The sequence below is a fragment of the Fulmarus glacialis genome, unplaced genomic scaffold (assembly GCF_000690835.1).
Source record: "Fulmarus glacialis isolate BGI_N327 unplaced genomic scaffold, ASM69083v1 scaffold39462, whole genome shotgun sequence".
Classification (NCBI taxonomy): Eukaryota; Metazoa; Chordata; class Aves; order Procellariiformes; family Procellariidae; genus Fulmarus; species Fulmarus glacialis.
The window spans coordinates 19561-35333 of NW_009196633.1; the positions used below are offsets into that span (position 1 = coordinate 19561).

The 15773-nt window shown below is 36.0% G+C and overlaps 1 protein-coding gene across 1 annotated transcript in view; it reads left to right on the top strand.

Annotated features, from left to right (window-relative positions):
• Positions 1-15773, top strand: part of MYO1E (myosin IE) — a gene marked incomplete at both ends in the record, with an annotated part of 51393 nt that overhangs the window by 9534 nt on the left and 26086 nt on the right. The window contains 10 exons of the mRNA XM_009572264.1: positions 2081-2168; positions 3816-3905; positions 4872-5003; positions 6443-6577; positions 7757-7889; positions 11296-11492; positions 12541-12621; positions 12987-13073; positions 14340-14426; positions 15599-15766. Coding sequence (XP_009570559.1) covers positions 2081-2168; positions 3816-3905; positions 4872-5003; positions 6443-6577; positions 7757-7889; positions 11296-11492; positions 12541-12621; positions 12987-13073; positions 14340-14426; positions 15599-15766 — 1198 coding nt within the window. The remainder of the gene's footprint in view (positions 1-2080; positions 2169-3815; positions 3906-4871; positions 5004-6442; positions 6578-7756; positions 7890-11295; positions 11493-12540; positions 12622-12986; positions 13074-14339; positions 14427-15598; positions 15767-15773) is intronic.

Genomic DNA, 15773 nt, shown 5'->3' on the forward strand with positions numbered 1-15773 from the left:
TGTTACAGTTGCAGACTACCTGAGCTTTACTGGACGCCAGATACCATCCCATCGGATAAAGTTACTTTCGTTCATAAATAATGCATCATCCTGTTTTATTCTAGTTTAATTGGAGCAATTTACTGATCTCTCTCTGATTAATAAAAGCATAAAACTGAAAAAAAGTGTATGCATGCAGAAATCTAAAGCAAACTCTGAAAGGCAGTTTTTCGGCCGAATTAATTTAATCTAAAGGACCACTTATATCGAAACAGAGACTAACAATAAGATGGTCAATTTCCATGGCAGACACTATGGAATGAGAAATATAGACCACACTTAATTTGAATAAAGAGGAGAAGGATAATTTATGCATCAAAGAAAATCTTACAAAAACGTGTTACATTTTTACTGTATGATAAATAATACCTGATCAAATTCATTCAGTGTTTGGCCCCGGATCCTCCTCTGTATTCAGTTGAAAAGTGCATATATAAACTCAAGAGTATGATTTGGTTTAGATTGGTTTGTCTGTCCTGTTTTACAACAGGATGAGCAAATTTACTGTGAGCAAATTTTTAAGAAATGTTATTACAATTATCGAACTATTGCTGATTTGAACTTCTAAATACAGTTTGCCATCCAGCAAACTCTGTCCCTGTGAATGTAGTAGATACCAATAATACAGGCTTTCTTCTTCACACTTAGGAAAAGATGACTCGAAATAATAAAAATCATGGTCCGCACTTCACAGATGAGATGATAAAGAAGTATTTTTCCACCTTTTCAAGTCTCCTGTTTGATCTGTAAAACTGCAGTCAGGAGAAGACAAAAGCATGAAAACATTTCTGGGGTTAAAAAAAAAGCCTGTCAGTATTTTGTATTGTTTGGAAGCTTTCAAGATGCAAAATGATATTTGCAGCTTGGCAGTTTGGGGAGCTTTTTTAGAACTAAACCTTTGGAAATGTCTCCATTACTCATGCTGATAAGGAGCTATGAGCTGACATTTTCAGCAAGTCCTTTTCCTGTGCAGGACATGCTGATGTTTCTCTGGCAAACGTAGCTAAAATTTGTGCAGGAAAAGATGTGCATTTGATCCATATCCAGGAACAAGTAGGCGCAGGATAGAAGAGTCAACAACATTCACTGAAATTATTCAGGAGCTTAAAGATAGCACAGATTTTCACACAAGAAAAAAATATTTCAGATATCTTTATGACGTTGAACTAACATCCATGTGGGTTGTGGTGTTGTGTTTTTTTTTTTCTATTAGTGTAGTTGTCCAGATCAGGGTAAATTCATTAAGGTCAAAGCTGACTTGCACCAAGATTTATGTAAGACTGGAGGAGTTCTGTTGAAATGAAGTTAGCTTTAAGGTATGAAATAAAGTGTGAGGTTGGATTGTCTGGCATGCCGATCTTCTTTCCCTCTTGAGAAGCTTACTAATTGCAAGAGGCAAATCTACTGATCTTGTAACATTATTCACCATTGAAGTGAAATATTATAACGGAAGGAAGGAATTGTGAAAGCTGGTATGGAGTATTAAGACTTCTTGTACCCTGTGTCAAGAGGCATAGGAACAGGAAGGTAGTTCTTCCGTCATTCAGGATGTGATTAATAATGTCTCATTATTTCATTCAGGAACACCTAAAACAAAAGACTCCTGAAATGAAATAGGTATCTGGCATGGCATTCAAAGCTTGGATTTTCAAATGAGTTTTTGTGTTAAGATCTGAAATCCCACTAAATTTAGATAGAATTGAGTTGTTAACACACTTGTTCTCTTTTGAGCATCTTGGCTTAAGTATATTTATTTCTCAATTTACATAGTTTTCTGACTTTGAAGTCCCATAGAGATTCTGGTGGCCATGCAAGATGATGTATTCCAAATTATTTATTCACAAACATATCCAAGTACCATGCTACAATACTATATCACAGTCTATATATAACTAGCTTACCTGATGTAAATATGGTATATATTTATTATTATTCATTGTTAAGGTACCTAGTCTTGGTTGAACAATATAAACCTCAAATTACTCCATTCTAGAGTTATTTAAAAACTAACAGGTACCTTTTTGTGTTCCTTTTTTCATAGTGGGGAAAGTGGTGCTGGAAAGACTGTAGCTGCTAAATATATCATGAGTTATATTTCCAAAATTTCAGGAGGTGGCCCTAAAGTACAGGTGAGTTGATACAGAGCAATACTGAAGCATAAGCATAGTATAGTCTAAAGATCTACTTCAGAGGTAGAATGACAAAGGTATGTCTTGGCAGACACTGGCAGCCAAGAGGCTCTCTCACAAAGAAGCTTGTGGGTGAGCAGCTAGAAATACATAGAAGCACTCAACAGCAGAGACACAACTGAAGTGGACAGTGAACTGCTTGCTTGCAGATTGCTGGGCTGCCTGTGTGACGGGAGCCATATGAGGGAAATCCACAGACGCAGAATCATCTCTGCTAGAAGTTTTGTAACTCTCATGCTGTATTATGTCTATAAGCAATTTTTTTTAGTTAAGGGCTAAAAGGTACCTTAATTATTGTTCTTAACCAGATTAAGAACAATAACCAATCTCCTTTTAGTAGATGTGTGGTTTTTTTCCTCCTGTGTTGGCATTCTATTGAAAACTGAACTGGTTTTTCGGGTTTTTATTACTTCCATTAAATCTCTGATTTGTATGCGTACGTCAGAGAGCCAACAGCAGGAACATCATCTTGGTTTATGAGGTTATCTAGTCAAAATTAAGAGTATCTGAAAGCTAGCTGAAACAACAAATAGTTGCTTTTGTTGATAACTATACTATCAATGTCTGCTCTATCTATCGAAACGTATTAACTAAAGCTAATTGAGTGAATTAGCTGTAAAAATTTCCTTAATGATGTTACAATGTCATTCATTGACAGACAGGCGGTGGTATGTAGGTAGCAGCTGCTTTTACTAGTCCACTCTTTTTGAGTGCTTACTGTTATTTTTTGCTTTATTGCAGTCTCTGATATTGAGTATGTTCTTTCCACTTAGTTTTGCACAACAGTGATACTGGGAATAATTCAGTAACCAAGAGAGTGATCCAGAGAAAGTATGCATTGTGTTATTCTTGGAATAAATATAATCATACTTTATAAGTAAATATTTTGTTTTATTTAAAAGATTCCAGATTTTTGTACAAAACTTTAAAATATTCTTAGTGACTACAGAGTAGCGGTTGATGAAGCTGGAAAGTTGCCTTGAACATTTATTTTGGAATAAAATTGAATCTTCTCTTCACAACTCAGCATGCATTGGGTTTGTTCCAAAGCTAATATCTTGTCCGTACTTCCAACTCTTAGGATCAGATAAAGAGACAATAGTAACACGCTTTATTGCTTTCTAAGACAGCTAGATAGCAGCATCATTGATCGCGAAACAGGTTGCTGGAACACTTGCAGATTCCTAAATTTCATGCTGCTCTGACTTCATTGGTTGTAGTTCCAGACACCCGAAAAGATTTAAATGTTCATGTGTAAGAAGGAAATTGTTTAAAATCAAGGTGATGAAGAAACAGATCAATTTATTGGCTGTGTTGCTTGTCAGAACAGTGAACAGAAGGACCAGTTTTTAGCCTCAGACATTTTGTTCAATTTGGTAGGATTTTCTTCAAAAAATAGGAACTAGGAACTTCAAAAAAAAAAAGACAGATTCTCTTCCTTATCTGATCAAGAGGATTTCTCACAGATGCAGGCTTTCTTGCTTTTTTAATATAAAATTTAGATGTCATGGTTTTCTAGAAAATCTGTAAGAACTTTAAAAATGTCTATTTCTGAATCTCTGTTTCTCTTGTTTCCTAAAATTTTAGCATGTTAAAGATATTATTCTACAGTCCAACCCTTTACTGGAGGCCTTTGGGAATGCAAAAACCGTACGGAACAACAACTCCAGCAGATTTGTAAGTCCCTCTACCTTAGAGATTACTTTATTCTTCCATCTTCTGTGCTGTTATAGAGACAGTATTCAGGAGTATAATATAAATTGACTACAAATGAGGTAAATCTAAGTAAAATACAAAGTGTGTTTTAAAACATAAAGTATATCTTGAGATGCCTCTATTTCATTCTGTATAGGTTGTGCATTTGTTTCTCTTACATTATGTACTGGTCACAATTTATTTATAAAATGTTCAGTTTGCAAGCAAGTAACTTATCAGCAACAAACTGGCCAGTTTTCCAGATCAGTAAAATATACGCAGTAATATATGTTTAAAAAAAAAAAAAAAAATTGATAGCTTTTTCAAAAATAGATGAAACCATCCTTAGAGTTGTTTTATGGGAAATGCTTTTACTAATGTGTACAGAAGGTAGGCAGGAATTATTTTCAGTCTGTCATTATAAAATACTCAAGATAATATTGTGAAATGACCACTAGATAACATACTGTAGGTTCTGTTTTTAAAAGTTACCCATAGGCTTTACAAATTTGAGGTTTGTTCCTCAGCCAACGTGAGTGTTAATGCAATTAATGTCTCCCTGAAAGAAAAAGATAATTGCTTTACCTTGCTTCCAAGCAGAACGCTATGTTTGCTGTTGGTTGTAAATCTGTTAAATTTACTTCCCGTATAGGTGAGTGTTTTGGTTTCCTTTATACTAAGCAAGAGTGAAAAGAAACCACTGACTTCCTCTCTACATTTTCATTAACATGTGACATGTTATCCTGAGTCTAGCGCTGTGTAAATGCAGAAAGAAAGATAGATATGTGATAGTTCAAGAATCTAAGCTTAGGTTATACCTTGAGGCAGCTCTGTCACTGCATCCATAAAGATTAAATGTCCTAGTAACCTTCCTTGAGATACGGTACAAGTGCATGATTTCAGATTTGTATTTACTAATCATTCAACAGCTTTACTAATTTATTGCAGGGGAAATACTTTGAAATCCAGTTTAGCCCAGGTGGAGAACCAGATGGAGGGAAAATCTCCAACTTCCTACTGGAAAAATCTCGAGTTGTAATGAGGAATCCTGGAGAGAGGAGTTTTCACATTTTTTACCAGGTCAGAAGTGTATAGGTCCTTTCCGAGTTATTTAAAATAAGTAGGACCAGTTTTTCCTTTTGATTGAAAAGTCGTTCTCAACACAGTGAGATTGATGAATGCATACTCAAGAAGGTAATCTGGATATCCCTGGGAAGCTTGATAGCATGTTAAGACACCATCTAACATAGACCTACTTAGCTGCCTTTCAGCTCCAGAACAAAAGTACTTCAATATTTCAAAGGCCTTGCTTGGAAATTCACTGTGAACTCCCATATGGAAAAGTCCAGTAGAATATAATAGAAAATGAGAACTTTCCAACAGATTTCTTTTTAAACTGGGCTATATAATTATACCTTCTGCTCTGGAATTCCATAGCACAGCTGTGAAAGAGAGATCTGATTCTTAGTTAAGTTTTAAAGGACATTTAGGATAATATCTATTTGTTGAATCCTCTAAGCGTCCCTGCTTCTTTTGTGTTTCAGAAGGCTTTTCTGGCCTTCACTGGTCCTTGACACGCGAGTTCCTTATCTGCTGAAGTGCCTTTGATCGAGCTCTACAAAACTAGAGTAAAGACAGGACATTGTAAGTGAGTGTAAGCAGCTTCACATAAAGTTGAAGTGCCATTGGCAGGATGGAAAGCTGAGTTGGAGCTGGAATTGCTCCAGGAGCTTCCAAGGTATCTGAACAACTTGCACTGTCCTGCTGATTTTCCTCTGTGGCTTGGAGAGGCTTTTTGACACAGGAGTTAAAAGACTATGGGGTTTTGACTAGTCTCTTCTGAGGTTAGTTTGTTCATTCCTTCCTCTTGCAGCCATGTCTGTGCATAACTGCATAGACTTTACGTAGGTCTGAGGAGCCTCTCCTCTGGCATCACAGAGAGTACAGGAATCTTTTCTAACTACTCTGTTATTTATTCTTGTCCCTGTTGGCCTAAATGATGCAAAGAGGTGTGACTTGAGCCATGCTTCAAATCAACGTAGTATTGGAGCAGTTCAAAACTTGCTTAACATACGCCATACTGGGCATAAAGGACACTTGGCCTCACAATTAGAGTCACAAATAATGCTTTCTTAGTATGTTCTTTTAACTCTGCCTACCTTTCAGTGGGAAAACACGTTGCTCGTGAAGATTTAGATAATATATTGCAGACTGGAAAACCTGCTTTGCCTTATCTTTATGAGGTAGAGATAATGAAAGGCATTCAAGTCAGTCACAGTTTTTGCTTTTTATGAGATGTGGAAGTTAGAACTAAACTGTTCATGGGAATGGGAATGAGAATCTGGTCTTTTGGGTTAAACATTTAACAAAACATAGGAAGGATACATATCTTGTACGTATGGCACAGCACTAGCCACATCTTTCCCAGTAATTTCAGGCTCAGTCACCTGTTTCTGACCTGCCTCATCTCTGCTGAAGATTGTTGTATGATACCTAATTTGGGGATTTTTATTCTGCAGCTAATTGAAGGGGCCTCCTCGGAACAAAAAAGCAGTCTTGGCATTACCAGTATGGACTACTATTACTATCTGAGTCTCTCTGGGTCCTACAAAGTTGATGACATCAATGACAAATCGGATTTCCAAGAAACACTGGTGAGTTTTTTATTCTATGATTTGCATAGCGGTGGACTTATGTTCATTTCACTGTTCATTTGTAGCAAAGATATTGATGTATTAATGTAGGAATGAGAAATGAATGTAGATGTAACTTATTTTAATTATATTTTACCCTGAGGAGGAGGTATGTTACCCTGAAGAGGTCCTATGTTGCAGCCTAACAATCCTGAGAAGATAGATTCTTTTTACAGAAAGGTGTTTTGTTTTTTGTTTGTTCTTTTTCAGAAGGGTGTAAATTTAATGTAATTTAATTGAGTGCAGATATTCTGCAGTATGAAAAATGTGAAAATGCAAACACAGTGAGGAGCTTCCGTTAGAAGAAAATATAAGAGAGTGCCCTGTTTTAGCTGAATTCTTAGTGGTGACTGATCTTCCATGCCTATTTAAAACAGCACAACTGGAAGACTGGAGAGGGGGACTTAGAAAGCATAGATTAGGGATCTTTATCCAGTGCTGTTACCAATTCATTGTGCGACCTTTGTGCAAGTCATGTCCTTTTATTAGAAATTTACTCCTATTATTAGAAATTTACTATTTAAACTAAGCATGTTAACACATCTTATTTATATATGTAGCACATTTAAAGGCCTGAAAAAAAAAATCGTTAACTGTTGTATTCTAGCTAATTTGATATTTTAGAAAAAGTCAGTTGAAAAGACATTCTATAAGTTACTATGTACTCTAGACTCCAAAACCCAATGTTATTGTGGATTATTTTCTAGTAAGTGGCTGAAATTCACAGCCTGAGCCAGATGGACTGTCCTGCTTTTTAGAGTCATTCAGTACAGCTTCACAGTTCTTAGTCTCAGTGGATAAACTGTCTGTGTAGAAGGAATAAAATCATGTCTCTTAAGTTTATTGTTTCCCATTTTGCAATGAAACTATTTATTTTTAGTGTGATGCTTAAGAGCAGGTGCTTGTTTTTTAGTAACTTTAATTTTTCCAGAATCTGTTTTGCTAACACATCTTCTAAATGGTGTAGATGCTTCTGTATTTAAATAAAAAAATACAAAAATGCTGTAATGAAATTTAGGTATTTGAACTGTTTTGAAAAACTCAAATTTTTAACATCAAAATTTTAAAAAGACTTCTATGACAAGAGTCATTGAACAGATTCTTCGACTGATTCAATTGTTTTTTTCTTTTTCTTCCCAGCATGCAATGAGTGTGATTGGGATCTTTGCAGAGGAACAGGCATTGGTGCTGCAGATAGTGGCAGGAATACTGCATTTGGGAAACATCAGCTTCAAAGAAGTTGGCAACTATGCAGGAGTGGAGAGTGAGGAGTGTAAGTACCTCTGGAAACGGTTATAGAATTAGCAATGGGCTGAAACCCAGATGGCATAAGGTGAACTGCAATTTTGAGCTGCTTATCCAAACACAGTACATCATTTCTTATAGTGCAAGGCTGCTAACTTAGATTCTCTTTCAAAACCAATGGTCCTGAGGTCCTTTTGTCTTGTACAATGCCGCTGACTTAATAAGAGTGAAATTTTGAATGTTGAATTTAAGAAATCCTTTTTCAGCCTTTGAGTATGAAGTAATGGAAATTCTGAGAAATGCTTTCAAGCAAACTTGAACTCTGCTCCTTTCAATGCATCACACATTCATAAAAACACCTCTTTCTTATGTGGTTTGTCTGACCTCGTTGCCATGTGAAAGCAGCTACCAACTGTGGAGTATCCCCAGACTCAGGTACACAGTCGGCGCTCAGGCATATATATATGTGTACATGCATCCAGAAGAAGGGCCTTGAAAACAGAAATTCAGAATTGAATTGAAATGCAGAATTTACATACTACAGTTATGTTCCCTGTCTCAGATTTCTTAACCCATACCTCATTATTAGGCATATCTACTACATAACTATTTCCTTATTATTTCTTTATCCACAATGCACTGTCTTTGTATCCTTCACCTCTTGCTGCTGTTTTATATCAGCTAGGCCCATATCAGCAAGATGTCGAAAGATGAATGGATCTTGAGTTTTAAACATTTTTGTCATGATTTATACCTTGCATCTAACGTAGATTTTATACTACTTTGATAGTTTAAGGACAGAGTGGATAAGCACACCATATGTAGTAGCTTATACATATCTATTTGTTCTCTTAACTCTTACTTTAGAATGGTCTTTATGTTTAGGAAAACTGCATATGAATAAAGTATCTTGTGCAGTCAGCTTCCCACTCAGCTGTATTAGTATTCTCCTGCTATTTGTTTTAAGAAATTGGGAAATAAAAATTACTAATTTTTAACCTTAATTTCTTAATTAAGTGAACCCAAATAAAAATATTTTGTGGCATTTTATACATGCAAAGAAAAGTATAGGATTTTTTATATGCTTTATGATTCCAAATGAGCTACTGTGCTTCCATTTAAATCACAGTATTAAATCTTTCAATGAAATCCAGACATTTAACAGCCAGATGAGATAGATACAGAGTGTGTTCCATCAAAAAGTAACAAACTGAAAAGACATGAGTTGAAAATAAGTTGGTAAATGTGAATGTATTTCTATGATGAGCCATGTACACCACATTTTTCTTGCTCACTGGGATATAAATACAGAAGTTGTGTATGAATAATGCATTGAAAAAATTAGCAGACAGAATGAATATAAAACTTATTCATAAACATACTGCATTTTAAAGAAGCCAGAGGAGAAATAGCAATGTCTAGTACAATTTCTGCATTATGAAGTTGAAAGTTGGGTTCATTTCTCTTTCCATTAATCATCCCCCCAGTTTACTGTTTGTCCTAGCCAACCAACTAGTAAAGCGTTTATAGCCTGGATAGCCACGAAAGATAAAACACAATGCAAGACCGCTGATAAGTCATGCTTTGCGTAAGTCTGAAATAATAAAAGTTTAAGACTTTGGTCAATAGTGTTCTTGTTATTATATAGCGAGTTGCAGAAAAACACACAAAGGCCATTCTTCAAGACACCAAAAACTCTAGTCTGTTACTCCGAGTCAGAATCAAATCTATACAAACCATTCTTGACAGACATTTAGACAAATACTTCGTTAAAACTGCCAGTGGTTACTCTACTATCTGTTACAGTGCTTGATTACATTAATAGTTGAAAAAAAATGTTCTCATTATTTATCCTAAATCTTCCATGTTGCAAATCATGCCAAATACTATTTGTTCTCTCGTGGATGCAGAAAACAATTTAAACCATCCCTCTTTACACTAGCATTGTATTGAAAGATTTGTTTTACACTTTCTGAAAACTGATGAAGTGAACCTAATCTTTTTTCAGCTTTTCTTCACAGATTGTATTTAAAACTATTCCACAGAATGTTATTGATTACTCTTTGAGAATCATTTTTTCAGTTACATGCATATCCTGTTTTATAGTAATTTCTAGATGGTAATTCTATGGTCCCTGACTGGGGAAAATAATCAGGCATCTTAAGAATGTGAAGTTATATCAAGTCATGTCCAGCTATTCTTCCTTTACAGTAAATCATTAGCACTGTAAAGGAAGAGTTTCCGAGGTATGCGTGGTGATTCTTACCATTGTACTCTCTTCAGAAATTCTTACAGTAGTATTGGCTAAATACTTATTCTGGCATCTTTACAGTATGTGTGAGCATATTTGGTCTATAATTACCTACATTCTTTTCCATTTTAAAGCGTATGATGTTTGACCTTTTCATGTGCTCTTCAACCTGAGTTCTCAGCGAGTTACCAGAGATGTTTGCCAGTGACTCAACTTTGGTTAGTTGTGTGGTTCCTAGTACCCTAGGGTAAATTTAATCAGCTTGCTAATGGTAATGAATGAGATTTCAGACAGCTGGTGGTTATTTGCAGTTTTAAAAATAATTTTGGATTAATGTACTGAAGGGTTTAGCGAAATCATGCTGTGACATTACAGATGTGTAAAGCACAAGTGGCTGGTGCCTTAGTGATTGTTTTACATCCTCCTCACACCACTAAAGTAGATCTGAAAGCAATGGAACATGGAGGAAACATTCTTAGAAGATTATGTGGTTTAGCAGAGGTGCAATACCAACTCCAAGAGCTGCCCTTGGGAGCTCTTTCCATATGCTTTCAAGCCGTTTCTCTTTTTCCATTCCTCAAGGTGTGTGACACCTGCAGCTAACATCTGCACCATGTGCTAAGACTTTTAAACAAGGGAAATCAGAATTTGCAAAGTACTTCCAGAATAAGGGATTAAAAAAACAATGGCAAGGCAGTTGAAACTTTTTGCAATATCGTAACTTAGAAGAAGAAAAGGAAAGAATATTAGGAAGCAGATAGCATTTAAACGTTTCATGTTTTTTCAAAGAATTTTCAAATGATGTCAATTTTACTTAATGTGTGAGCTCTATGTTTTATTTCCATCTCCTCCAAGAGTGATTTGTTTGAACCACAGAGTTCAAAACTATGACCTAAGCCAGCTTACATGTTTAAAGGACTGAAGGTACAGAAATGGCTGACTATTTTACTTCAAGGTGGTTTATCTTAATTGAAATCCATGTAAGTAAAGAGTTGAAAATGTCCTTCGGGAGCTTAGGGAAATTTTAAAGACATAAATCCCTCCTCTTCTTCTTTTTAAGCTGCATGCCCCATGAGGTTTATTATTGCTGATTGTTATTAGAGATACAGCTAATTTTTTTTCCTTCGTTCTGTGTTGGTTTAGTCTGTAAGTCATAATCCAGCAACCCTGATCTTTCTTGCAGTTTTGGCTTTCCCTGCTTTTCTCCTGGGAATTAACCAGGACCGCCTAAAGGAAAAACTGACCAGCAGACAGATGGACAGCAAGTGGGGAGGCAAATCTGAGTCTATTAATGTAACACTAAATGTGGAACAAGCCTGCTACACCAGGGATGCACTGGCCAAGGCCCTTCATTCCCGTGTTTTTGATTACTTGGTGGATGTAAGTTGGATTTGCTTGATTCTACTGAAGTATCAAAACAAGTACAAGTACAAGTACACTAGGAATGTTCCTTGCAGTGCTTTTCTTGTCCGTCATTTCTTTCACCCAGTATATTTCTTTGCCTAAACCTTAGCAGGAGCACTGAGCAGTGCAGTGGGAGCATGACCACAGATAGCAAATACAAGGCACTGATTATATGACAAATGCTACACTTTCTTTGAAGCAAATGAGCTGTGCATTCAGCACTGTATTTGCTCAGTCTCCTGCCACAACTATCCCATATGATATTCTGACATCTCCTTCCTGTCAGCATCCATACTGCTCTGAGTCTTTCTTTCTCCTACGTAGCTGAGCATTTTCAGATGAGCAGAATTAGTTGGTTACAGTCCCCTGCTCTTTTACCCCACTCTCCTGCAAAGAACCCCTTCAGCATCCCAATGTTGTGGCATTTGAGCAAATGGTCAAATTCTATTCTCCATGCTAAAGTGCTCTCTGTTCAGAATGAGACCCTAGGCTGGATTGGTGGGGTAGAAACCTTACCTTTGGCCACAGATGCTGGCTAGATGAAGGAGAAGTCTCCATGGTGGCACTGCTAGTGTCTCAGAAGTCTCCTTCATCATGACAGCTTTGTAATTCCCACTACGTACCAGCACTGTCACTGCAAAGTAGGGGAATACAGAAATAGGTGAAAAGATTCATGGTACCATCTGCAAAATGCATCAAATATCAGACTTAAAGCTGTTCTTTTCTTCTTGGCTCCTTTTCTTTAACTGAGCCAGTTACCCCAAAGGGGAAAGATTTTTACAAACAGTAGATCCAAAGGCTCACTAACCTGGAAAACAGGATAGTATACTGTTCATTTCCTAGCTGTTAATAACACTTTATTAAAAAGTGAAAGTAAAATACCCTATTACATAAGTTTGTATTCCATTCAAATATGTTCTTTTTGAAGAAACCCAGTACTTTTATATAAAGTTTTAAGGATACGAATATATCTTTTAAATATATAAACTACACTTTGTTTTACATTTTGTTTCTGTTTTATTAGTCTATTAATAAGGCTATGGAGAAGGACCATGAAGAATATAACATTGGTGTCCTTGATATTTATGGCTTTGAAATATTCCAGGTAAGGCAATGTAATACTCAGGGTTTGAGCTGATCTGACCTGGGAGAGTTTTTTGTTATTTAGAGGGGAAAAAATCCAAAACAGAAAAAAAACCCCTAAATCTTGTGGCCAGAATGAAACAAAAAAACCCCCAACCCAGCTTCTTGGACATTGAGTTCTCACTGGTAATGTCTGACTTAATAAACTTCAAAGAAACTAGGTCATTGATCTTAAAAGAAAGATCTGAGATTACACAGAATGTCTATAAAGTTAGCAACCCATCCATCATGGACAGTGTTTCTTTGAAGCTTATTGCCAGCATAAGAACTAAGAATTATTGTATATAAAGCACAAGACTAATTTTTAAATTGTTTCCTTTTCTATAGAAAAATGGTTTTGAACAGTTTTGCATCAACTTTGTTAATGAAAAACTACAGCAGATCTTTATTGAACTGACACTGAAGGCAGAACAGGTAACCAGACATTTATTATTTTTGAATTCATAAATGAGCTATTGCTTTTTCAACTAGTGGAAAAATTGAGGTTTCATCATCTGCTAACAATAAAATTTGCCTTGTTAAGCAAGACAAAAAACCCCTCTTTGTTGTTGGCTAACTCTAAAACTGTAAACCACATCAGCTACAGACATTTATTGTCTAATACAGTGGTACAGAAGTGAGTCCATCATACAGTGTACTAATACAGTCATATGACTCTGCCCAGACTTGCTGCATATTCTGACTCATTGACAGAAATGGAAAACTGCAGCTTGGTTCCATCCCTGTGCTTTCATTGGACATGACACACACAGTTAAATGGGAATACTTTTCTTAATTTCCTCCACACCCTTTTTTTTTTTTTTTTAAAAAAATATGTATGAATGAAATAGATTACTGAGACAAATGCAAAAATACTTCTGAAAGTATTTGCAGTTCTCTGCTCACAGTCTTACTGCAAAATCTCACTTTACATGAATGTGAGCTTCTGCATGGGAGGGCAGACAGAATGCAGCTGAGACAGAAGCATTGTGTACAGTATGAGCTCAGGCCTGGCACCAACTTTAGGACAAAGTTTTCAAGAATGCACATACACAGTTGCCTTTGTATAAAAGTAACTGATCATTGCAGTTAAGCACACAAATGACCTGCTAAGTGTCTAACTGAACTCATATGTATGCAACTGAGTGGGTCAATTTAATCAAATTTTAGTATGAATTTTTTCCCCAGTCAGTCTCTAGATGTCTTTATGGTTACAGTAATTGCATACAGAAATAAAAAGTAGAGTTGTCTGTATTTCATGTGCATTTCTAAATGTGTTGTTTTGAGGGTCTGATCCTTGATGTGCCTGTCACAATCTTAATTTTTAAAATAGATTAGGATATGGATGCTTAGGTGCACTGTCAAGATACGGTAAAAATCACTTTGTTACTATTTGCAAAGTGCTTTGACAATAAATGCACTGATGAAATATTTCTGCTTTTCTCAGTAACTACTTAAGGGCTATGAATGACAAAACAATGTGTGGGGAGAACAGAGAAGGATTCCGATTCATCTCTTGAGCAGTAGAGAGATGGATTTAACTATCATTAGGGTCATTTCTCCCACCTACTCCCACTCATATATTTGACAAGTTTTTCTGAACATGAGCAGCGCAGAGTTTGTGTATATGTAGTGCATTGTAAATCTAGTGCTACATCCATGGTGCAAAGGAGTATTTGCATCTTTCTTTTTACTTAACAGGAAGAATATGTGCAAGAAGGAATTAGATGGACACCGATAGATTACTTTAACAACAAAATAGTGTGTGACCTTATAGAGAACAAAGTGGTAAGTATTTAGGACAAGCAGATGGAAAAAACAACAAGATTTTTCTCTAAAGTATTTGGGCAACTGCTTTGCTGTCAAGAATGTTCATAGGAAAAATGCAAATACTGCTGTTCTGTTACTGAGTCATACTAAGCCTATATATAAATCTTACATAAGATGTCTTATAAGAGCTCTAAGATATATGTCATCTAAGATATATGTTATCTAAGATATCAACCAAAAAGATAAGATAGCATAATTGATGTGTGACTAAAAAAATATAATGATGGAAATTAAAATGTTATCCACCTAAATTTATCATGAACTTCATGACATATTCTACTGTACATCAGATAAGGCGCTCTGTGTCCCTGGGAGATGTATTTCAGTTTGGGGAAGCTACAATACCAGCTTCCTCTTGAGGTACTGTCAAAATTAAGCAGAAACAAGCGAAGAGGAAGTACTAGGAAGTGTTGTAGATAAAAGAAATTTTGTGTCTTTGCTCCACAGTATGTTCTGCAGTTTAAAGTCTTTATGTTCTCATTTGGGGTGACAACAAATGTTGAGTTGTCCTTCAGACAGAAGTAGGTTGTTTTTCTGCTAGTTCTTTGTCGTCATGTAAGCCAGATAATTTTAACAGTAGTTCAAGTACTATAGTTGACTTGTGCTTAAATGCACATCAGATTTTGCCCATCTCCTATCTGTATCAGGATAACTAGGAAGAGGATAGGAGTTGTGTCACAGTCTTAGATATTTAGCTCTAAGTTTGTCAAACTACAGCATGTGAGTTTAAACACTTAACTCAGACATGGGTTTATTTTTTGGTGGAATGAGAAAGACTACTGCTTTGTGAAGGAATTAAAAACTAAAACAAATATTGGGCGTTTGGGGTGTGGTGGTTTTTTGTTTTGTTTTGTTGGGGTTTTTTAACAGCAATTATTGTTTTCCCCATCATTTCCCACTGTCACTATCGTTACACGAAGTGGCATCTCTCCTTAAACTATTTGCATGCTTGTGTACAAATTAATCTCTACTGTGGACTCTACTGATTGGGGTTGAATTCTTCCTGCTGTGACTTTGCTCTAGTGTTTTTGTAGCAAAGATAATTTTCTGTTTGGGGGGAAAAACTGGCATCATAATTTTTTTTTCCTCACTTCTTTTGCTGTTTTTGTTACTTTTCTCCAATGCATTAGAATCCCCCAGGGATTATGAGCATTTTAGATGATGTGTGTGCCACAATGCATGCAGTGGGAGAAGGAGCTGACCAAACACTGCTTCAGAAACTCCAGATGCAGATTGGGACTCATGAACATTTCAACAGCTGGAACCAGGGATTTATCATTCATCATTATGCTGGAAAGGTAATGT